At 66.4% G+C, this 21,908-nt stretch overlaps 1 protein-coding gene across 2 annotated transcripts in view; it reads right to left on the bottom strand.

The window, feature by feature from the left end:
- The window catches only part of SRGAP3 (SLIT-ROBO Rho GTPase activating protein 3), a 63,975-nt gene extending 42,781 nt beyond the window's left edge, over positions 1 to 21,194 (bottom strand). For both annotated transcript variants that reach the window (XM_054179892.1, XM_054179902.1), the window contains exon 1: positions 21,083 to 21,194. In XM_054179892.1, the coding sequence (XP_054035867.1) occupies positions 21,083 to 21,149 (67 nt within the window). In that variant the 5' untranslated portion in view covers positions 21,150 to 21,194. The remainder of the gene's footprint in view (positions 1 to 21,082) is intronic.
- Between the last annotated feature and the right edge of the window lie 714 nt (positions 21,195 to 21,908).

The raw sequence follows: 21,908 nt of genomic DNA, 5'->3' as shown, positions 1-21,908 counted from the left end.
CCTGCTCCTTCACCCTCACTCCTTGGGGCTACAGCCAGGTCCTGGCTCTCCTGCAAGCCTGGAGCTCACCATGGGCTCCCCACCATGCCTGCAGGGCACAAGCAGCCGAGCCATGAAGAAAACTTCCCTTCCTGGAGGGCTGTCTGGGCAGGGCCATCCTCCCCGGGGGCAGCTGCAGCAGCCCTCACTGTCATTTGTCACAGCAGTGTTCAAACTGCAGATGGAAGTCACCACTTGTGAGCACCACAGCAGCTGAGGCTGGGCCTGCTCTGAGCACAGGCTGGAGGAGAGCAGGTGTGGAGGAGCCTGCCCCGAGCAGGAGCTGCTCTCCTGACAGCCTGCTGAGAGCGCCACAGCTACTCCCATCGGAGCGCTGGGCAGCCCTGCCCGGAGGGGAATTCCACCCCGGCAGGCACAGCACAGTCTCTTATCTTTCTAGGTCATCTTCCTAGATGGCAAACAAGGCTGCTGCCACCAGCAGCTCAAGACAGAACTGCTCAGCCAGCTCAGGCTCCCACCACAGGAGACCACGGGCAGGAGGTTTGTCCCAGCCAGGCACCTGCTGCTCCCCGGGCCCTGCACCCAGGCTCACCCAGCCCTCCCAAAACCCAGCTGCTGGTCCCAGCTCAGCCCAGACCGAGCCAGGGAGGTCCCACACAATGTGTCCTGCAGTGAAACAGCTTCGAGCCACCATCTCTCCCACCCCCACCCAAGCCCTCTCAGCACACACAGCCCTGACTGGGAGCAGAAGTGGCCCAGCTGAGGTACCCCCAGCATGACCACAGGAAGCAGAGACTCAAAGGATGCCTGGGGCCTGAGCCCCAGCAGGACCTGGGCTGGACTGCTCTGCTGAGCCTGCAGCAGGTGCTGGCAGTGGGTCCCTGCAGGTGACCTGCCCCAGGTCTTTCACACTCCAACCCCAGCAGGACTCAGCAGCAGCCTTGGGTGGCACCCAGCAGCAGCAGACCTGGAGCTTCACTGTAAGCCTGTCTGAAGTGCTGGAGGTGCTCAGCCCACCTGTACCCAGCCCCCCTGGTCTTAGGCAGGGAGCAAAGAGGACAAGGGCAGATCAAAGCTGTGCTGGTGACCATGAAGTCCTGAGGTCACCACAAAGCAGCTGGGAAGCACTTCAGGAGGCAAAGCTCTCCTCCCAAGAGCCATGGGCAGCAGATCTCCCAGCTGGCTCTCCAGGCGCTGCCAGGCCCTCTGCTCCTCACCCACGGTCACAGTGCCCACTTCAGCTGCTGGCTCTCCCCACTGGCTCCTGTCACCCAAACCCACAGAGGCTGCTGCCAGCACATCTCCGTCCCAGGCCGACTCTGGCTGCAGAGCTGGAAGCGGCCAAGCGGCTCCCGCAGGGGCAGCGCCCAGCAGCAGGGGAGGAGGAGAGCCTGGGGGGAAGCAGAGCAGCCACCCTCCTGCCCTGCGCAGGCAGCTGTGCCCTGCCGGGACAGCCCATGCTCCTCGGGCAGGAAAGGGAAGGAAACCAAAGCCCCAGCAGGCAAAGCCACCCAGACAGTTCCTATTCTTAACTTCAGCCTCAGGCCCAGAGGTGCCAGGGCTGGAGGCTGCCAGCAACCAGCCTGGGGGGCTGCACCAAGCACAGAACACAACTGCAGCAGCCCCAGGGAGCATGGGGCAAGGAGTCAGCAGGGGGAAGCAGCATGCTCTGAGACAGGGACACTGCACTCAGAGCTGCAGCTGCAGGGCCTGCATTCACCCAGCCCGGGGCCGCTGCGGGGGGCATGGCTCTGCTCCCCACGGGCTGCCTGCACACAGCTGTCCCCACACCTGCCTGCCCGGGCAGCACAGGGCAGTGAGCCCCCACTGCCCAGCACTGCCTGTGCCGATGCTCTGGGAGGGGTAAGGCATGGCACTGGAGGTGGAGGAGTCCAAGGACACAGCAACACAGCCCTGGGAGTGCTTGGGGTCTGTCTGTCCTGGTTGGGGCTGGTTTTAATCAAGCCACACTTGGAAGAGGTCCATTCCAAGCCCATCCAGCCACTGCTGGCAGTGCTCTGCTGGCACTGCCCTGCTGGCAGTGCTCTGCTGGCCCTCTTTGGGGGATCTCTGCCTGCACCAGCAGCTGGTCCCCACAGCCGGGAGCCCTGCCCAGGTGAGCTCCATCCCCAGCTGCTTCCCGAGCAGGGAGGGGATGGGAAGGGGCAAGGGAACAGCTGGGCTCAGTGGGTTTGCTCCTCCTCTGTCCCTGGCGGTAGGGAGAAGCCCCCAAGAACCAATTAAAGCATTAAAGAGAAGAGGCAGGCAGGGCTGCTGTGGGGCTTGTTGAAGGCTGGAGAACAAAAGGAAGCCTCCCGAAGCAGATGGTAGGTTCTGCCCCAGAGAAAAGCCATCTCCTGGCTGCCCTGCTGGCACAGGCTGCAGCAGCTCCAGAGGCTCCATCCCTGCTCCCTCCGGCCCGCGGCCAGGGTTCAGAGGAGGCTTTGTCTGCCGGGGCCGCCGGAGAAAGTCTTTGACACTCTGAATGCCCCTGGCTGGCGTCAGCAGAGCTCTGTGCTTGGGGCCATTAAGATGCAAAGGAGAAGGCATTCAGAGTGGCAGGAATAAAGGGCTGCGCGGGGCTGTGAATCACCCCTGAGCCCCCGCACGGAATAAAGGAGAGGATGATGAAAAGGCTCTCCCCAGCGCCCCGCATTCCTTAGCCCAGCCATGGAGAGGGCTCGCAGCTCGGCGGGGCCGGCGCTGGGTGCGCAGGAGCTGCCCTCGGCAGCACCGGCAGGACGCACAGCACCCACGGGTGACAGCAGCCAGCCAGCGGTGCCTCCCGGCCCGAAGAGCTGTGCCCGCCCGGCTCCTCTGCCAGGCTGTGCCGTGCTCCCCGGCGGGCACCACGAGCGGGGCACTGCCTGCAGGACTGGCATCTCCCCCCTCAACGCATCCCGTCCCGGCACCGCTGCAAACGCCGAACACCTTCCTCCCCCTGCTCCCATGCAGGCCTGCAGAGCTCCCTGACTCTTGGCATGCCCATCCCCTCACACGGGGCAAACCATGGGGCCAGGGAGCATCTAAACCACTGCAGGGCACCGAGCAGGGCAAAGCAGACCAAGGCGTGGGTGAGGCCCTGGGCAACCTGGGCTGGCGCCCGTGCCCCTGGCAGGGGGCTGGCACTGGATCAGCTTCGAGACCCTTCCAGCCCAACCCATTCTAGGAGTCTATGAACTGCTACTCTCCAGAGCAGATCTCGCTGCCTGGCCCCCCCCACCCCTGGCATTCCCCCCAGAGCCAGGGGCACTGGGCACGGTGGGACACCCTGGAGCAGGCTGTGCCCTTCACAGGGGTCTGCAGCCTCCTCTGAAGCTCAGGCTGCAGACATCTGCGCGGCGCTGCCGGCAGCGCCCTGCTCCCACCCCTCGCACCCTGACACCTGAGCTGGCAGCACAGAGCCCCGCGCTGCCGAGCTGCAGCTGCTCTGTTTCAGCTGCAGCAGATCGGTGCCAGGCTGAGGAGGGTCCCCACAGCCCCGGGAGCTGCGGCGGGGCCGCGCCGGCTGCAGGCCGCGGGGAGCCGCAGGCAGGGGGTGCCAGGCGCGGTGCATGCGGCAGGGCTGCCGCCTGCTTCCCTGGCAGCCTCCCCCCGCAGCAGATTGCTAATTGCTGCCGATTGCTGCTCTGCTAAAATAAGCTCAGGCTGCAGTCTGCGGAGATGGTGCAGACTGATGGATGGCCAGCCCCAGAGCGCGCAGGAGAAGGCAGCCGGCAGCCCCCCTCCCCCTGCCCCCACCACCCCCCTGCACACCCTCAGGCTCCAGCTGCGATCCCGGTCTGGAGACTCAGAGGTGTCAGGGCCCCGGCGCAGGTCGCCCACCCCAGCAGCAGCAGCCTGCAGCCAGCACGGCAGGGGCTGGAAGGGACCTCTGGAGATCATCCAGCCCCGGCCCCCGCCAAGGCAGGGCACCTGGGGCAGCTCACATCCAGGTGGGCTTGGCATGGCCCCTGCCCAGGCAGGCTGCAGCTCCCCAGCAGCTGCAGAACACAGCCCAGCAGGGCCATGCCTCAGCCTCCCCAGCCTGGCTGTTCCACGAGACCAGACAGCTCCTTCCTCTCTCCCCCACTCTGCTGCAAACCAATTCCCAGCCTGAAGGATCAGCCAAAAATACTCCCAACCAGCTCGTGTTCCTCACGCTGCCTCCCCCTGCCCTGCCTGGCTGGGACGCTGCCTCCACACAGCTCCCAGCCCTCAGCTCCCCTGCTCCCGGGGCTCCTGCCGCTCCCCGGGGCTCCTGCCTGCTCCCCCGGGGCTCCTGCCGCTCCCCGGGGCTCCTGCCTGCTCCCCCGGGGCTCCTGCCGCTCCCCGGGGCTCCTGCCTGCTCCCGGGGCTCCTGCCTGCTCCCGGGGCTCCTGCCTGCTCCCCGGGCTCCTGCCTGCTCCCGGGGCTCCTGCCGCTCCCCGGGGCTCCTGCCTGCTCCCCCGGGGCTCCTGCCGCTCCCCGGGGCTCCTGCCTGCTCCCCCGGGGCTCCTGCCGCTCCCCGGGGCTCCTGCCTGCTCCCGGGGCTCCTGCCTGCTCCCGGGGCTCCTGCCTGCTCCCCGGGGCTCCTGCCTGCTCCCGGGGCTCCTGCCGCTCCCCGGGGCTCCTGCCTGCTCCCGGGGCTCCTGCCTGCTCCCCGGGCTCCTGCCTGCTCCCCCGGGCTCCTGCCTGCTCCCGGGGCTCCTGCCTGCTCCCCGGGCTCCTGCCTGCTCCCGGGGCTCCTGCCTGCTCCCGGGGCTCCTGCCTGCTCCCGAGGCTCCTGCTGCTCCCCGGGCTCCTGCCTGCTCCCCCGGGCTCCTGCCTGCTCCCGGGGCTCCTGCCTGCTCCCGGGGCTCCTGCCTGCTCCCCGGGGCTCCTGCCTGCTCCCGGGGCTCCTGCCTGCTCCCCGGGCTCCTGCCTGCTCCCCCGGGCTCCTGCCTGCTCCCGGGGCTCCTGCCTGCTCCCCGGGCTCCTGCCTGCTCCCGGGGCTCCTGCCTGCTCCCCGGGGCTCCTGTCTGCTCCCGGGGCTCCTGCCTGCTCCCCCGGGCTGCTGCCTGCTCCCGGGGCTCCTGCCTGCTCCCCCGGGCTCCTGCCTGCTCCCCGGGGCTCCTGCCTGCTCCCCCGGGCTCCTGCCGCTCCCCGGGGCTCCTGCCTGCTCCCGGGGCTCCTGCCTGCTCCCCCGGGCTCCTGCCTGCTCCCCGGGCTCCTGCCTGCTCCCCCGGGCTCCTGCCTGCTCCCGGGGCTCCTGCCTGCTCCCCGGGCTCCTGCCTGCTCCCGGGGCTCCTGCCTGCTCCCGGGGCTCCTGCCTGCTCCCCGGGCTCCTGCCTGCTCCCGGGGCTCCTGCCTGCTCCCCGGGGCTCCTGCCTGCTCCCGGGGCTCCTGCCGCTCCCCGGGGCTCCTGCCTGCTCCCCGGGGCTCCTGCCTGCTCCCCCGGGCTCCTGCCTGCTCCCGGGGCTCCTGCCTGCTCCCCGGGGCTCCTGCCTGCTCCCGGGGCTCCTGCCGCTCCCCGGGGCTCCTGCCTGCTCCCCGGGGCTCCTGCCTGCTCCCCGGGGCTCCTGCCGCTCCCCTGGGCTCCTGCCTGCTCCCCGGGGCTCCTGCCTGCTCCCGGGGCTCCTGCCTGCTCCCCGGGCTCCTGCCTGCTCCCGGGGCTCCTGCCTGCTCCCGGGGCTCCTGCCTGCTCCCCGGGGCTCCTGCCTGCTCCCCCGGGCTGCTGCCTGCTCCCGGGGCTCCTGCCTGCTCCCGGGGCTCCTGCCTGCTCCCCCGGGCTCCTGCCTGCTCCCCGGGGCTCCTGCCTGCTCCCCCGGGCTCCTGCCTGCTCCCGGGGCTCCTGCCTGCTCCCCGGGGCTCCTGCCTGCTCCCCCGGGCTCCTGCCTGCTCCCGGGGCTCCTGCCTGCTCCCGGGGCTCCTGCCTGCTCCCCGGGGCTCCTGCCTGCTCCCCGGGGCGGCCCCGGCCGCAGCACGCAGGCAGAGGCAGGCTGGGGGCCAAGGGCAAGCACCAGGACACAGCCCTGCAGAGGGACCTGGCAGCAGCGACCCCCTCCTGCCACCTCGCCCCCCGGACAGCCTCGGTGCCGTGGAGCCAAGCCCTTAGCCCACCCCTCCTCCCCTCCGAGCCCAGGATGGAGCTCAGCCCTCCCTGCTCCTCCCTCCCCACCCCTGCTTGGCCCTCATCCTCTCCTGCATTCTCCTCCCTTTCCCAACGTCCAGCTCTTGCGCTGCAAGCACTGCCGGCCTGGCCCGAGTCCTGCTGAGCAAACAACGCTCGCTGGAGCCCAGCAGAGCCTTCTCCAGCACCTCTCCCATCTTCCCTCATCTGCCTGTCAGGAATCATCACAGGCTTCCACATCCCTCTCTGTTTACTGGGGCAAGACTCCAGTGGGATCAGCCCCCCGGGCACCCCTTGGCTCCACAGCTACCTGCAGCGCTGCTGCTTGCTGCTGTGCTGCCTCTGGGCGAGCGTGGGGGCAGCTGAGGGCCTCCTGAAGGCAGCCAGACCCCAGGCTCTGCACCACAGCTACTCATCACAGATCTGCCTGAAGCCTCTGCTACGCTGAGGGCTCAGCTGCTGCTGTGAGCTCTCCTCCAGAGCGCTGGCAGTGCCAACCTGAACACTGCAGCAGCACAGGACTGCCCCTGGAGCCACGGGGGGGGAAGCTGCAGAGGTCAAGTCCAGCCTGAGCGAGCAGCTCAGAGTCATCATCCCTGCAGAGAGGACCCAGATCTGACCCCACACTGCCTCTCCAGAGCCCCTCCTGGGCAGCAGCTCTGCCCAGGGTCCTGGGCTGCTCCCACAGAGCCCAGCTGAGCCAAGCCGGGCAGCAGTGGTGCACAGGAGCAGCTCCAGGCTCCTCTGGGGGAGCTGTGCAGCACAGCAAGCACCACACCAGCACAAGGTCATCTTCCTTCTCCTCCAGCAGGCACATGGCTACGCAGCCTCCATCTGCAGTGCCCTGCTCTGTCCTCTGGCCTAAGCTTAATTGTGCCTCCTCCTGCCCTTCTCCACGCATCACTCACTCAGGATCCCTGCCTGCCCAGGCACTCTCATCTCATCACATCACATCTGGCCTTCAGAGCAGCCTCTGCCCAGCTGTAACCCAGAGCAAACCAAGTGGGGAAGGATTCTGAGGCCACCCATCTCATGTGACACCAGGCTCTGCATCTCCACTGCTCTGGAGGCAGCACAGACCAGCAGCAGCTGCACCACCAAAGCCTTCACCCCAACACAACACACACCCTGCTGTCCTCCCAGGCCCCCTGCCCTCCCTGCTAACAAAGCACTTGAGGATCTGAAGCTGTCTGTCCAGGGCCAGGCCAGCAGCTCCCCATGGTGACCTGGAACACCTCCACCTCCACCCCAGAGGCTGAAGGCTGGGAGCAAGAGCAGGAGCAGCTTCCTGAGCAGCTGGCACTTAGCAGCAGGCACACAGCTGCAGGGCAGAGCTGGCAGTGGCCCCACCACGTCCTGCTGTGCCTCTCTGAGGGGTATCCACCACTCCCTGCTGGCCCTGCCTGCCTCCCCAGGCAGCCTCAGTTGAGGAGAGCTGCTCCTGGGAATCATCAGTGCATGCTGACAAATGCAAAGCAGCCCCAAATGCTGGGCTGCAGCAGCACTGACAGCTCTTGCTCACCCACTGAAGCTGCCTCCATCCCCACCACGGGGGACAGAGCAGAGCTCCTGCTCTGGGCTGCAGCAGGATCTCACCACTGCAGGGCTGCCCTGATCCAAGGCTCTGAGCAGCCTGACCTAGCAGAGGATGTCCCTGCTCACTGCAGGGGGGTGGATTAGATGACCTCTGGAGGTCCCCTCCGACACAAACCTTTCTCTGACTGCATGGATGTCCTAAGCCTGCCCTGCAGACCTCCTGCCATGGACCCCACGAGGGTGGGAGGCACAGCCTGGACCCCAGCAGCAGGACCTGCAGTCCCCATTCCAAGCAGGCTCTGAACCTGCAGCCTGGATCCGTGGTGCAGAGAACTGGAGAGGTAAAGCCTGGGGGAAGCACTGCTGGGTGTCTCCCCCTGCAGAGGGAGGCTCTGCTCAGCCCAGGGGAGGCAGCAGGAGGACATGGCCTCAGCCTTGCCCCCAGGAGGAGCTGCTGCGTGGCTGCTCTCCATCAGCACCCAGGGAACCCCAGCACCAGGCAGCTGCTGGTCACAGCCCAGCCGAACACCAGGCACAGGCAGCTCCCAGAGCAAGCAGGGAGTGAGGCACATCTCCCACCAGGGGCTGAGCAGATCAGATCAGCTTCTGTCAGGGGTGTCTGCACTGCCAGGCAGATCTGAGGCTGCAGCCAGGCAGGGCTTGCACTGAGCCAGAGCAGAGCTTTATTGCAGTGGAATCCACATGAAAGCTCTGCCCAGAGCTGCAGGCTGCCTCCAGCAGAGGGGCAGGAGGCTCATTCATCCCTGCACACAAAGCAGCAGGCAGAGCTCTCAAGGCCTTTATCACTTTGATGGCCTTGTGCTGCTCCCCTCCGGGGGAGGTCCCACGGGGTGGCCTTCAGGGAGCTCATTAAGGGCAAGCTGCTGGAGCTGAGGGTGGCAGCAGGCAGGGCCAGCCTGGCACAGAGCCTGGCAGGGCACATCTGAGACCCTCCCAGCCAGCCCTGGCTGCCCACAGCGCCGGGGAACCATCTGAGGATCAGGACTTAGCCACTCACTGGAAGCTCTGAAGTGCACACCCTGAGTGCACCTGAGGGAGGGAAGGTCACAGAGCCCTGCAGTGCTCTCAGCCTGGGGGCTCTGGGACCCCACTTCATCAGGGGGAATCCCAAACTCCAGAGCTCAGGAGGAACCTCCTTTAGCTTGGGAGCCTTTGACTCCAACCAACACTGAGCCTGGACACAGCAAGGCAGGGAAGGTGCCCAGCCCTGGCTGACGGTGCAGGCTGAGGGGTGTGCAAGCCCTGGAGTAAAGCCAGCCCCAGATCTCACTAACAAGAAGCAAATGAGCCTCAAAACACTCAGGCTTTACCCTCGTGGTCACTGTGCTCTGCCCTCTCCCTCCACACAGCATCACAAGATCCCTTTGCACATCACTGCTGCCCAGCCAGCTGCCCCCAGCCAGCAAGCTGCAGGTGCTGGATAAAGCAGGGCTGATCACATCCCCAGGGAATCCTGGAGGGCTTTGGCTTGGAAGGGACCTTCAGTATCACCCAGCTCCAACCCTCTGCCCTGGGCAGGGACACCTCCCCCAGCCCAGGCTGCTCCAGGCCTCATCCAGCCTGGCCTTGAACACCTCCAGGCAGGGGACAGCCACAGCCTCCCTGGGCAGCCTGTGCCAGGCTCTCCCCAGCCTCACTGCTGAGAATTTCTTCCTCATGCCCAGCCTAGCTCTGCCCTCCTCCAGCTCAAAGCCATTGCCCCTCCTCCTGGTACCCATTTGGGGGACCTTTGTCACCAGAACTGTGCCCTGGTCATCTGGAGCCACAGGCTGCTGCTGCCCAGCAGCAGGATGCTCACAGCCCAGGGCTCCTCTCACCACTCTGGAGAGCCACCAAGGATCCCCTGCTTAAGGAGATGGAGCATGGAGTGTGCCAGGGCCACACTGCAGTGCATCCCTGCCAGCAAATGATGGCAGGAATGTGGCTCCCAAGCAGCCCCTCAGCTGGCCAGAGAGCTGGGCATGATCTGCCCTGCCAGACCCAGGCATCCAGCCTGGGTGAGGATCTGAGCTGGGTGCAGCTCTCTGCGCTGCTACCGAATGCCCCCTGCCCACACACCCTGCTGCCACAGCCCATGGAAGGCACCACAGCACCCCCAGGCTGCAGCCCCCAGGCTGCTCCATCACCTCAGCCCCTGCAGGTCAAAGCTCAGGCGGCCAACGAGCTGCTGGAAGCAGCCAGAGCTTCCCCCCGGGGGCAGCAGCCCCGGGCCCTGCTGCTCTGCAGACCCAAGAGGCACAGAATGCTCCCCCAGGGCTACCCCCAGCCCCTTCCCAACGGTCTGAGGTCCCACCCTGGGCGTGCCACACGCCTCCATGCCAGCTGGTGCCAAGACACAGCCCTCTGCAGCAGGATCTGTCACCCCCTGCCCCAGGAGGAGGCTGCCTGCAGCGGCGCTGGATGCCGGCGTGGGCACCCCCAGCAGCTGGGGCCCGGAGCTGCGCTGGCAGCGATCTCAGGCAGGCCAGCAGCAGATGGATCTGTTTGTAAATAAGCAGCTCAGTGCTGTCAGCTGTAATTGGGCTTGGAGCAAGCAATCCCCACCCTGCCAAACCACCACCATGGAGCAGGCAGCTCCCGGCGGGCACCGGCAGGGGCGCGGAGAAGGGCCCTGCCAGGGCTGCCCAGGGCACACAAAGGGCTTCATCCTGAGCTGCCACCCAGGAGAATGGGGAGCCCAGCAGGGTGCCCCCAGGAGCAAGCGGGGCCTCCTCCACCTCCTGGATCCCTGGTGCCCGTTGGAGCCGCAATGGAGGCCCAGCAAACACCTTGGCGAGGCAGCGCGGAGCCACAGAACAGCTTTGGTTGGCAGAGACCTCCAAGCTCCTCCAGCCCAGCCCCCAGCTCAGCACTGCAAGGTCACCGTGGCCCTCAGCAGCCTGCCCACAGCCAGGGACGGCCACTCCAGCACTGCCCTGGGCAGCCTGTGCCAGTGCTTCAGTGAAGAAAGCCTGCAGGGAGCAGCTGTGCTGCCAGCCTGGCAACTCATCTGCAGGGCAGGCTGGCAGGGGAGACCTGGGAGTGCTGCTGGGGGACACTGGGGGAGTGCTGCTGGGGGACACTGGGGGAGTGCTGCTGGGGGACACTGGGGACACTGGGGGAGTGCTGCTGGGGGACACTGGGGGAGTGCTGCTGGGGGACACTGGGGACACTGGGGGAGTGCTGCTGGGGGACACTGGGGACACTGGGGGAGTGCTGCTGGGGGACACTGGGGGAGTGCTGCTGGGGGACACTGGGGACACTGGGGGAGTGCTGCTGGGGGACACTGGGGGAGTGCTGCTGGGGGACACTGGGGACACTGGGGGAGTGCTGCTGGGGGACACTGGGGGAGTGCTGCTGGGGGACACTGGGGACACTGGGGGAGTGCTGCTGGCAGGGGACCCTCGGGGAGTGCTGCTGGCAGAGACACTTCAGCTGCTGGGAGACTTGAGAGTGCTGCTGGGACAGGGAGCTCTGGACACGTGCAGACCCCCAAAGCTAGGGCAGGGCCATCCCCCACTCCTTCTGCCCCTGCAAGGCACAGTGCCCCCCCGGCTGTGCCCAGCTCAGCCTCGTCCTTGCCGCCACCAGGAGCACAGCACAGCCAAGGACACTGCAGCAGGCGCCGGGCGGCAGCGTGGCCAGGCCTCCGCGGCAGCCCTCGGCGTGGTGCCGAGGTGCCAAGGCACTGGCAGGCCCCAGGGCAGCTGAGGCTCACACCTGGCACCCAGGCAGCTGTGAAGGAGCCCCGAGAGCGCTGCCACGGCCGAGGCGCTCCGGCGCAGCCCGTCCTGCTGCCCGGTGCCCAGCGGAGCAGCCGTGGCACCACCACCTCCAGCCCTGCTGTGCCTCATCTCCAGCACACTGCCTGCAGCCCCCCAGCACCCCCCAGTGCCACCCACTGCAAGGCAGGCAGCATCACCACCCTCGCTGCCCAGTGAGAAGCTGCCCCAGCACTCACAGCCCCGGTGCCAGCCCACCCTCCAGCCTGGCACGGGAGTGCCTGGCACACCCTCCCGCCTCAGGCAGCCCCCAGGCACGTCCCTGCTCCCCAGGCTGCCCCAGCACCCCGGGGTGATGTCTTTGGGTGCAGCAGGACACAGCCAGGCTGGAGCTGTGGCACCAGCTCTGCAGTGCCCAGGGCCAGGAGCGCTGTGCCTGCCTGGTGCCTGGGGCAGGGCTGGCTCTGCAGGTGCCCAGGGGCACACAGCTGTCCCTGCCCACCACCCCCTTCCAGGAAAGCTCCTCCAGGTCTTGTTTAACCCCAGTGGAAGTTCCTTCTGAAGGAGTTCCCTGGTCGTGTGCCCTGCAGAAGGACCTCCTGCCCAGTGCCTCAGGACAGCTGCACCACCTGCTGCATGCTCCCCAACCCTCTGCCTCTCCTGCCTGCTCCCCAGAGCTCTCCTCAAGCAGCAGGCAGCAGCACAGACCCCAGAGCCAGCAGGGCTGGAGACGCCTCCAAGATCCTCCAGTCCAACCAGCAACCCAACCCCACCATGGCCACCAAACCAGGTGCCGTGGCCACAGGGCTCTTGCACACCTGCAGCTCCCTGGGCAGCCTGTGCCAGCCCCTGGCCACTCCTGCAGCACAGAGAGTGTTCCTCATCCCAAGCCTCCCCTGGCACAATTTCAGCCTTCTCCTCTCTCCATCACCTGATGCCAGGCAGCAGAGCCCAGGCCCCCGCTCCAGCCTCCTCCCAGGGAGCTGCAGTGAGGAGGTCTCTGCTCAGGGAGCAGCACAGCACATGCTGCATGATCAGCAGGAGGCAAGCAACCTGTTTGGGCTTCTTTTCCTCCTCCTCCCACTCCCCTGCAGCTCCGAGCTGACCTCTTCCACTGCTGCAATGACAACAACCTGCCTCAGCTGGCAGCCCCAAGGACAAGGACTCCAGCAGCACTCTGCCACGGTTCAACTTGCAGAGCTTTGTGGCATTTCCACTCAGTGGCTGCTGGCTGCTGCTGCAGGGATCTGAGCAGGAGCAGGGCAAGGCCTGGGGCGGTGCAGGAGAGGCTGCAGGCGGTGCAGGAGAGGCTGCAGGCGGTGCAGGAGAGGCTGCAGGCAGAGGCAAGGCACTCGCAGGCCGTGCAGCAGGGGGGCAGAAATGCCTTGGAAGGAGCTGCTGCTGAGAGCCTGCTCCCAGCTGCCTTGGACACCCCCAGGCACAAGTGGCTCTGCACTGCTCCTGCTGTCTGCTCACATCTTGCCACCCTGCCCATGGCCTTCCTGAGCTCTCCAAAGAGAGAGAGCTGATGGAGGTCCTGGCTTCCAGCTTGGGCTTACCACAGCAGCACAACTCCCACTGCCCGGGGAGGGGAAAGCAGAGCAGGGCACCAGGCAGTGGCTGCAGCACACTGACTGCATTCAGTGGGAAGCGAAACAGAGAGGCCAAAGGGAAAGCTGGCACCGGGCAGGGAGGCCTTGGTGAGCCTCTGCACAGGGCTCCTGGGGGGCACAGCCTCACAGCTGCCCCTGGAGGCAGCAGCTGCAGCACCCCTGCAGGGTGCAGAACAAGCACAGCCAGCTGCACAGCAGGGCCACCTTCCCCCTCCCCAGCTCCCTCTGGCTGCTGTGCACACCCAGCCCCCTGCAAGGCCTGAAACTGGCTGCAGCACAGAGTGAGGGCAGCTGAGCCAGCGAGCAGAGTCTGCAGGGCACCTGCACAGCTCCTGGCTTCCCATCTGGGATGGATGGGAGCTCAGACTGCAGCTGGAGCTGCAGCACGCCTTCAGGACGTGGAGCTGCTCGCTGCCTGCACCAGCAGGGTGAGGATGCAGCCACTCCTGCACCACAGAGCCAGCAGCTTCATCTGCAAACAGGAAGCAGCACTGGAGTCCAACCCACAGGCAAGAGGCAGCCAGGGGCCTGGGCCTGAGCTGTCACCACTGCTCAGCTGGCTTCAGAGCTCACACACAGCCAAGCCTCAGACAGCTGGGCAAGAGCAGGGCCACAGCACCCAGCTGCAGGCACAGCCCCCCCAGCCAACAGTCAGGCCAAAAGCACCAACCTGTGGCACCCCTGCCAGGCTGCAGCTCCAGGACCTGCTCCTCACTGCTGCCCTCCTGCCCACGTCTCCATCCCTCTGCATCCCAGCCTGAGCAGCAGGAGTGCCACCTGAGCCCAGGAACACCCTGCCCACGGTGCAGCTCTGCCAGGGCTGTCCTCAGCAGTGCCAGGGCCTCTCTCTGAGCACTGCTGTGATGCTGCAGGGCACAGGGCAGTGCACCCAAGGCACCCAGCCGTGGGGCAGTGCTCTGCACGGGGACAGAAGCTGCCTGAGCTCCCTGGCAGTCCCATCCCACCCCGAAGCATCAACAGTGCTGACCTCAGCATGCCCAGCTGGGCACCACTGCCTGCTGGAGTGCTCAGCCCTTGAGATATGCCAGCTCCAGGCAGGAACAACCCCACCACAAACCAAAGCCCAGCACCAGCTGCCAGCCCATGCAGCTCTGCAGGGCGAGGGCCCAGCCCATGCAGCTCTGCAGGGCGAGGGCCCAGCCCATGCAGCTCTGCAGGGCGAGGGCCCAGCCCATGCAGCTCTGCAGGGCGAGGGCCCAGCCCATGCAGCTGGCCTCTAGAGGTGAGAAAAGGGACACCAGAACAAGTCCCCTCGGGCCAGCTCCTCAGAGCAAGGCTCCCGGCCCAGGCTGCTGCAGCTCTCACAGCTCCAGGCACAGCCCAGGGCACTGCAGGGCAGCCAGGGGGGGCAGGTACAGGCCCTGAGCAGCAGTGTGGCTGCGGGGGCTCAGCTGCTCCCTGGCTGCCCTGCCCTCCCTCCAGCCCAGCAGGGCACCGAGGTGAGGCACAGCAGCCAGGAGCAGGAAAGGAGGAGGAGGAAGGGGAAGAGGAATCGCTGGCAGCTCAGCCAGAGCCTCCTGGGATGAAAGCAGCGCTGGGGAGGAAGCAGGCTGCAAGCAGGGGCAGGTGAGCTCACACCTGAGCTGCTGGAGGCTGGCACAAGGGGCATGGCTGCCCTCACCGTGCCCCTGCCCAGCCCCAGCTCAGCACCACCTGCTCACAGCCCCCCAGGCCCAGGAGCCTGTCAGCAGCTGCAGTGCCTGAGTCCCCACTGCACCTCAGGTGACTGCTGCTGTGCTCAGGGGGAGCCTGCCCAGCAGCCACCGGGTTCAGGCACCAGGGCGCTGGAGAGCTGCGGGGCGAGGGCTGCCCCCACCTTCCCCAGGCCAGCAGGGGAGGGGGGAGCAAATCCTGCTCCTGACAGGGGCTGCAGCTCTGCACACAGGCCTTGCAATGCTGCACCTTGCAGAGCCTCCTGAGCAGCTGCTGAGCACCTGCAGCCTGTGCTGCTGCACTTGCAGCCCTCCAAAGCCTTCAGCTGCAACCAGGACCAGCTCCAGGCCACCAGCTGTGTCCTGAGAGGGCTGCAGTGTTACCACCCCCCCCGCTGCACCCTGGCACCTGCTGGCCTTACAAAGGCCAAACCCCTTCCCTGCTACTGCAGTCAGCTCTCAGCAGAGTCCTGCATGTCCCCAGACCCCTTCCTGGGCACAAGCTGTGACCTCTGGGCTGGGCTGACCGTCCAGCACTGCTGACCACAGCCCTTGGCACGAGGGAGACGCTGGAGGGGCTGGCACAACCCGTGGGACAGCCCCCTGGTACCCACACAAGCCAGAGGAGCCACTGGAGATGCCCAGCCCGGTGCCCTTCAGCCACACACAAGGGCCCAGCCCAGGGACACCACCAGCCCTCCAAAGCAGAGCAAAGCCCAGAGGAGGCCTCTCCACCACCCCACTGCCAAACACAGCTGGATTCCATTTCTGTGATGAATCAGGAGACAGTCACCCAAGTGTGAGCACCATGCCCCAGCCCCTTCCCATGGGCAGCCCAGGCTGTGCCCAGGCTGTGCCCAGGCTGTGCCCAGGCTGCAGGAGCAGCCTTGGCTTCCATTCCACAGGGCTGCTCCCACAGGAGCCCCAGGGTTTCAGAAGCTGCTAACTGTGACCTCTGCCCTGTTCTGGGGGCAGGCCACACCAAGGAGCTTGGACCCAGAGCTGCAGCCTGCAGCTTCCCCTCTGACAGCAGAGGAGGCCCAAACCCGAGGCACCCCAGCAGCACCCCCAGGGAGCAGGCAGGAGCTGCTGACTCAGCAGGACCCTCCCAGCCTGCTGCAGCACTCAGGACCTCAGCCCTGCAGGAGCCCTCTCTGGCAGCTCAATTTGCTGCTGTGGGACACTGCCAGCTCATGCTTGTCAGGAGCCACATCTCCACTGCCCTCTGCACTTGGCCTCCCAGGCCCCCAGGCAGAGGTCTCTGTACGAGCCACGTGCCAGGGCCATGCCATCAGAGCCACCCCCGGGCCCCTGGAGGTACCCATCAGCAAATCCCTCTGGGACTCAGCCCAAAAGGAGCAGTGCTGAGCACTCCTGCAGCCCCACAGCAGACCCCAGGTCAGGTTGATCAGCATCTGCCATCTGCTGCAGATGGCTCCACCAAAGCCACCAGAGCCAGGCCAAGGCTCTCAGCTGGCCCTCAGGTCACCCTGCCCACACTCTGCCAGGCCACACAATGAAACCAGGGGAGATTCTCTCTCTGATTCTGGCATCGACACTCAGCAGTGTCCTAGCAGCACACCCAGGGGCTGGAACTTGCTTCCCTTCTGCACAGAACCATTTTGCTCAAGGGGCTGTTGAGGCTCAAGCCTCAATGCCTCCTCCAGCTGGGGCCAAGACTCCCCCTTGAGCCACAGTCCCAGAAAAGGAACTTCCCAAAGCATCCTGAGCCAAGTGGAAAGGGAGCAAGAGGGAGGAAATGAGGACAGCGAGAGAAGGGAGGCAATGCCTGCAGCAGTGGAAGGAAGCTACCAAGCAAAGGTAGACTAAGCTAAGCTGCAGATCTCCTGTGCAAGAGGAACAAGCACCAGAGGTCAGCTTTGGCCCCAGCCCTGCAAAGCCTTGGTAAAGCTGCCCTGTGCTACCTCCATCCAAGCTCCAGCTCTGCTACCCACGGACACAGCAGAGCAAGGAACCCTCCCTCTGCCACCCTGCAGCCCGGTGCAGCCCTCCGAGGCCACGCTCTGGAGGGTGCCCAGGGATGCCCTTCACCCGCAGCAGCCTCGCTGCCAGCCATACCCAAACAGCTCACACAGAGACCTGAATCTCGCCAGGGTAGCAGGAAAGCTTTGTGGAGCCTGGCGAGCTCCGGCAGCCCCTGGAGACGCTGCCCAGCCTGCTGCAGGCCCCACGGTGCTGCAGCGCAGAGGGGTGCAGCCACATCCCCCACACCAGTCCCTGCTGCTGCGCAGCCACGCACCACGGCCTTGGCGGCAGCAAGGACAGGACACTGCTTTGCCTCTCTGGCCAGAGGGACTGATGCACAAGGTGTGTCTGAGCACAGCAGCCCCCAGGTGTGCGCCCAAGGAGCTCCTGCGCCCCAGCCCCCGGCAGCAGCTGCAGCGAGGCAGCTGGGAACACGCAGCCCTGCCTTCATTCCCCTTTAATGCAGCCACTCCTGCCTGCAGAGCTGAGGCAGGCACAGAGGAGAACCTGCCTCCTGGAAAGTGTCCTCAGGATCTTCCTTCCAGCGAGATCAGGCAGGGAGCTGCCGGCAGCCCTGCAGCCAGCGCGCTGCTGCCAGCCGAGCGAGGAGGCAGCACGGCGGCCGGGGCAGGGCGGCAGCGGGGCCCACGGCGTGGCAGGGAGCCTGGCAGCGGGGGGGGCACAGAGAGAGCTCCCAGGCAGGGGCAGATGGCAAACGCTGCAGAGCTGCGAGGGCAGCCAGCCCCACTCCGGAGCAGCCTCGGGCACCCCCAGCCCCTCCACAGCTCCAGATGGACTCCCACAGCCCTGCACCCCCACCTTCTATCTTGGCAGAGCACTTCCCTCCCACCCAGATGAGCAGACACAAGTCTCCAGGGAGGGGCAGGCGATAGGGAGCCCTTGTGGCTGCTGAATCAGCCCAGTGCAGGCTGCTGACTGCCCAGCCAGACCCTGCTCAGCCGCTGCTGCTCCCCACGCGGTGCCATCCTTCCTCTCCCCCTAGCACAGGAGGCCAGGGGCCCTGGCTGCTGTTATTGACAGGCTGTCCCCAACCCTCCGAGGCCTTTGCTCTGCTTCCCAGCAGCCAGCATGAGGGCTTCCAGCAAGCCTTCCCCAAAGGCAGCCCAAGCAAGCCTGCTCCTGCCACTGCTATGCCCAGCTGCCCCTCACGCCCCGCGGGCAGCCGAGCATCCTACAGCAGCACAGGACGGCTTGGGTTGGAAGAGACCTCCAAAGCCACTGAGTCAAACCACCACTGCTGGATGGTCACTGCCTCAGAGAGCCCAGGTGGCACCCCAGCACCCCCAGGCTGCCTGGCAGGTCACACTGCCCAGCAGCACCTCCAGCCCTGCCAGCCCTCTGCTGCGAGTCCCTTTCACTCCCAGCCACGCCAAGGCACTCCCTGGCACGCTCGCAGGGCTTTCCACCCTTCTCCCTGCTGTCCTACTGCCCCACCACGGAGACCCCCCCTGTGCTGTGCTCAGAGCCAGCCCCATCCTCCCCAGCAAGCCCTCACTCCTGCAAACATCCATCCTTGATCACCCTCATCTGGCAGCTCTGCCGTGCCAGCACCTCGTCTGCGCCTCCCTCCCGGCGCTCCCCCTTCCTCCCTGCCTCCTGCCCGTTTCAGTCTCTCTGGAGAGCTGGGCATCCATCTTCAGCAGGGTGGCAGGGCTCAGATAGGAACAGAATAATGACTGAATCCCCGAGGGAAGCAAATGGGAGACTGGGATAATGAGGTGGCCTACATGAAAGCCCTAGGTAGAGCCAAGAGGCCCTGCAGAAGGGGAGCAGCGCTGGAGGGGGCTGCTTAGGGTCACTGCCACAGCCTCAGGAGAAGGCTGAGGTGACAGCAAACCCTCCCTGCTGCCAGGGCTGCTAGCATCAACAACAGATCTGCTGTGCTTGCACACTCAGTACACAACTCACTGAGGAGGAAGCCTCTCTCCCTCTGCAGAGCATCCTCACCTCCTGGGGCCCCAGAGACACCAAGCACTGACTCTGCACGAAACCCTCCTGCTCAGCTCCATCTCCTCCCACCGCCCCTGCTGAGTGACGGCACATGGGCTACAAGAGACCCCTGCCACCGCTCCTCTGGAGCTGGATGTCCATCCTCCTTTGACAGCTCAGCACGGTGGGAAGGACAGTCACCCAGGTCCCTGCAGGGAGACAGCGAGGGGGACAGCTGCCACGACACAGCCATGAGCTCCAGAGCCCCTTCCCCGAGGTCACCCTGAGAACACACTGGTCCTGTAAGGGGCCTGATGGAGCTGCCCACACCTCAAAGGCAGCAGGCAGGCAGCACACACAGACACCGGGGACAGACTCCTCCTGGCACGCCCCAGCTTCAGGCGCAGCTGACCCTGACCACATCCAAATCCACCTTCACTGTGATGAGACCCCAGACCCAGTGCCCTCAATCTGCAAGCAGTCATTTCTGGAGGTGTCACCGGGCACAGAGCAGACCCAGGGAAATGATTCCAGCCCATCAGGCAGCTCCATCTGCGTTACAGCTGCCCAGCACAGCAGCCCAGCCCCGATGGCTGTGGTGCAATCAAAGCCCTTCTGCAGCACCCGGCGCTCGCTGGCTGACATATGGAAAGCATGAGGCTGCAGAAGCCAGGCCAAGAGCCCTCACGGCAAATGGATATTCCAGTTACAAACAGCAACAAGAGAAAATGCTGGAGGTGCCTGCAGCACAGCTCTGGGAGCAGCCCAGCCCCGGTCCTGATGGGGCCAGCTGCCAGGAGCCCCTCTGCGGCCCCAAGCCGGCGAGAAGAAACTACCTGGGCCAGGCCCCCTTTGAGAGGACCACAGCAGCCCTGAGGGAGCAGATCCCCTCCCGTGGAACAGAACAATACCACAGGCGAGGAGAGGATTTCATCTGCTTAACTGCAGGGAGCAATAACATCAATTTGCCCAAATTACACACAAGCAGAAAGGTAATTGGCACCGAGCAGAGCGTGTTGTGACTGTTACATCACTCTTCAGAGCCAACTACAAAAGATTGAGAAGCAAGAAAGTAAACAATGGCAGGAAACCAAGAGACAGCCCCTTCCCCAAAGCCCCTCCAGCTGGCACCGCGCTGCAGCACCTCAGCAGCCTCCGCTCCAGGCGCTCGATGTGCAGAGAGGACAGCGCCCGGCTGAGCCCGAGACCCGCCCCGCACGCTGACCTCCGGGGACCCCAGCGAAGCCGGTTAGCACGGCCAGGGGTTAATTGGCAGCAAAGCTGGGTTATCATTTTAATCAGCCCTGCCTCAGCCAGAGGCTGGCTGATGACAAAATGGTGAACACATCCCTCTGGGGAACACATCCCCCCCGGGAACACCCATCCAAAGGCTGAGCACAGCCTGAGGTAAGAGGGGGCTGGAAGGGGGCAGCTCCACGCAAAGGCGTTAGGGAAGGAGCTCAGTGTGCTCAGGCTGGAGATGGGAGGAGGAGCTGCCATCAGCTAACAGAACTAGGAATGGCTGCAGTGAGATCCACAAACAGGTTACCCAAAGAAATCTGCCTCCTGCTCCTGGCAGCAAAAGCCCTGCGCTCCTCAGAGGGAGATGGCTGCAGAGGCTCCGCTTCCTCCTGACCACACACCCTCCGCAGCCTGCAGCCATCGGGGCCCTTTCACCGGTACCAACTTTGCCAGGCTAGGTCTAACTGCAGGGCAAAGGCAGGTGGAGCCGTGATGCTCGGTGGAGCCTGGGCTGTGATGCTCGGTGGAGCCCGGGCTGTGATGCTCGGTGGAGCCCGGGCTGTGATGCTCGGTGGAGCCCGGGCTGTGATGCTCGGTGCTTCAGCAGACAGCACCTCTGATCACATTCTTCCCCACGAGTTCCAAAGGGAGCAGCCCGCTCCCAAGGTTTCCATGCTGCAACACCAGGACTTGCATAATGATGATGATGATGATGATGTCCCCCGAAAGCGCCGGGCCTGATGCATGCCGAAGTTCCTTACATAAGCCTTACAAGATCCACATCCCTCCTCGCCGGGGAGGCCTCGGGCAGCTCTTTACCCAATCACCGCAATAAACCTGGGCTTCGCCTCGGTTCCCCCAGCCCACCGCTGCAGGCGGGGAGCGCTCCCGGAGCCACGGCTGCCCGGCACGGAGCCACGGGAGCCCCGGAGGGCGCGGGCCACCTTCTCCCGTCAACACGGACCCGTTTCTCAAGGATTTTTTGGGTCTGGTTACCGGCAACTGGCGATTACCGCCGGTCCCCACGCCACGCCCGGGCGGGCAGAGCCGGGGCTGCCGCAGCCGGTGCCTCCGCCAGACCCGGGATCGGGAGGTGCCCGCGCCCGGTGCTGCCGCAGCGCCGGCGGGGAGGGGTCGGGGCCGCCGGTCCCGACCCCTCCCCGCGGGCTCCCGCAGCCAGCGCCGGCCCCGCCGCGGCCCCCGCCCCGCCGCAGCCCGCACACAAAGGCGGCTCCGCCACCGCCGCCGTGCCCCGCTCCTCGCCCGCACTGCAGCGGCCCCGCTGCGCACCTTTGACCTGCGCCTCGTAGTCGGCGATGATCTCTTTGTCCTTCTTGAACTTGCCCTGCGATGACATCGTGCGGGAGGGCGCGGAGAGCGCCGGGACGGGACACCCGCTCCGCTCCGCTCCGCTCCGCTCCGCTCCGCACTGCCAGCCCCGCCGCCGCCTCCGCCTCACCCGGCCGCGGCCCCGCCGCCGCTCGCGGCTGCCTTCATTGGCGGCGCCGGGGACACCGCGCAGCGCCCGGGCCCCGGCGAGAGCGGCCGAACCGAGCCGAGCCCAGCCGAGCGGAGCCGAATCGAGCCGAGCCCAGCCGAACCCAGCCGAGCCGCTGCCCGCCGCCAGCCGAGGCGGGGCCCTGGCGCCGCTCCCGCGCTCAGGTTGCGCGCGGGGCGGAGCGGGGCGGGGCCGGGCCGCCGTGAGGGGAGGGGCGGGGCGGGCTTCCTCGCGCCCCTGCTGCTCCTCCCCTGGCCCGTGCGGGGCCCCTGCGGGCGGGGGGCGGCGGCCCCGGGGCGGTGCCGCCGAGGGGCGGAGGGAGCCCTCCGCCCGTGCCCCCCGGCCGCGGCGTGCCCGCGGTGTGCCCGCGGCGTGCCCGCGGCTCTGGGCCTGGCAGCCGCTCTGCTGACTGCCGCGCAGGGCCGCCCTCGGGGCGGTAACGGCACCCCAGCCGCCGCGTCCCCGGCCCGCGGCACAGCTGCAGCCCAGCGCAGCCCTGTCCCGAGCGCCGCTGCCGGGGCTCACGGACCGGCGCTGCACGTGGCGCCGCGCCCCGGCACGGACAGTGGGGCCAGGGGAGGGCAACAGCGCTGGGGAAGGGTCTGCAGAGCGGGGCTG

The sequence above is a fragment of the Dryobates pubescens genome, chromosome 1 (genome assembly GCF_014839835.1).
Source record: "Dryobates pubescens isolate bDryPub1 chromosome 1, bDryPub1.pri, whole genome shotgun sequence".
NCBI classification, from domain to species: domain Eukaryota; kingdom Metazoa; phylum Chordata; class Aves; order Piciformes; family Picidae; genus Dryobates; species Dryobates pubescens.
This window is presented reverse-complemented; position numbering and strand designations above follow the sequence as displayed.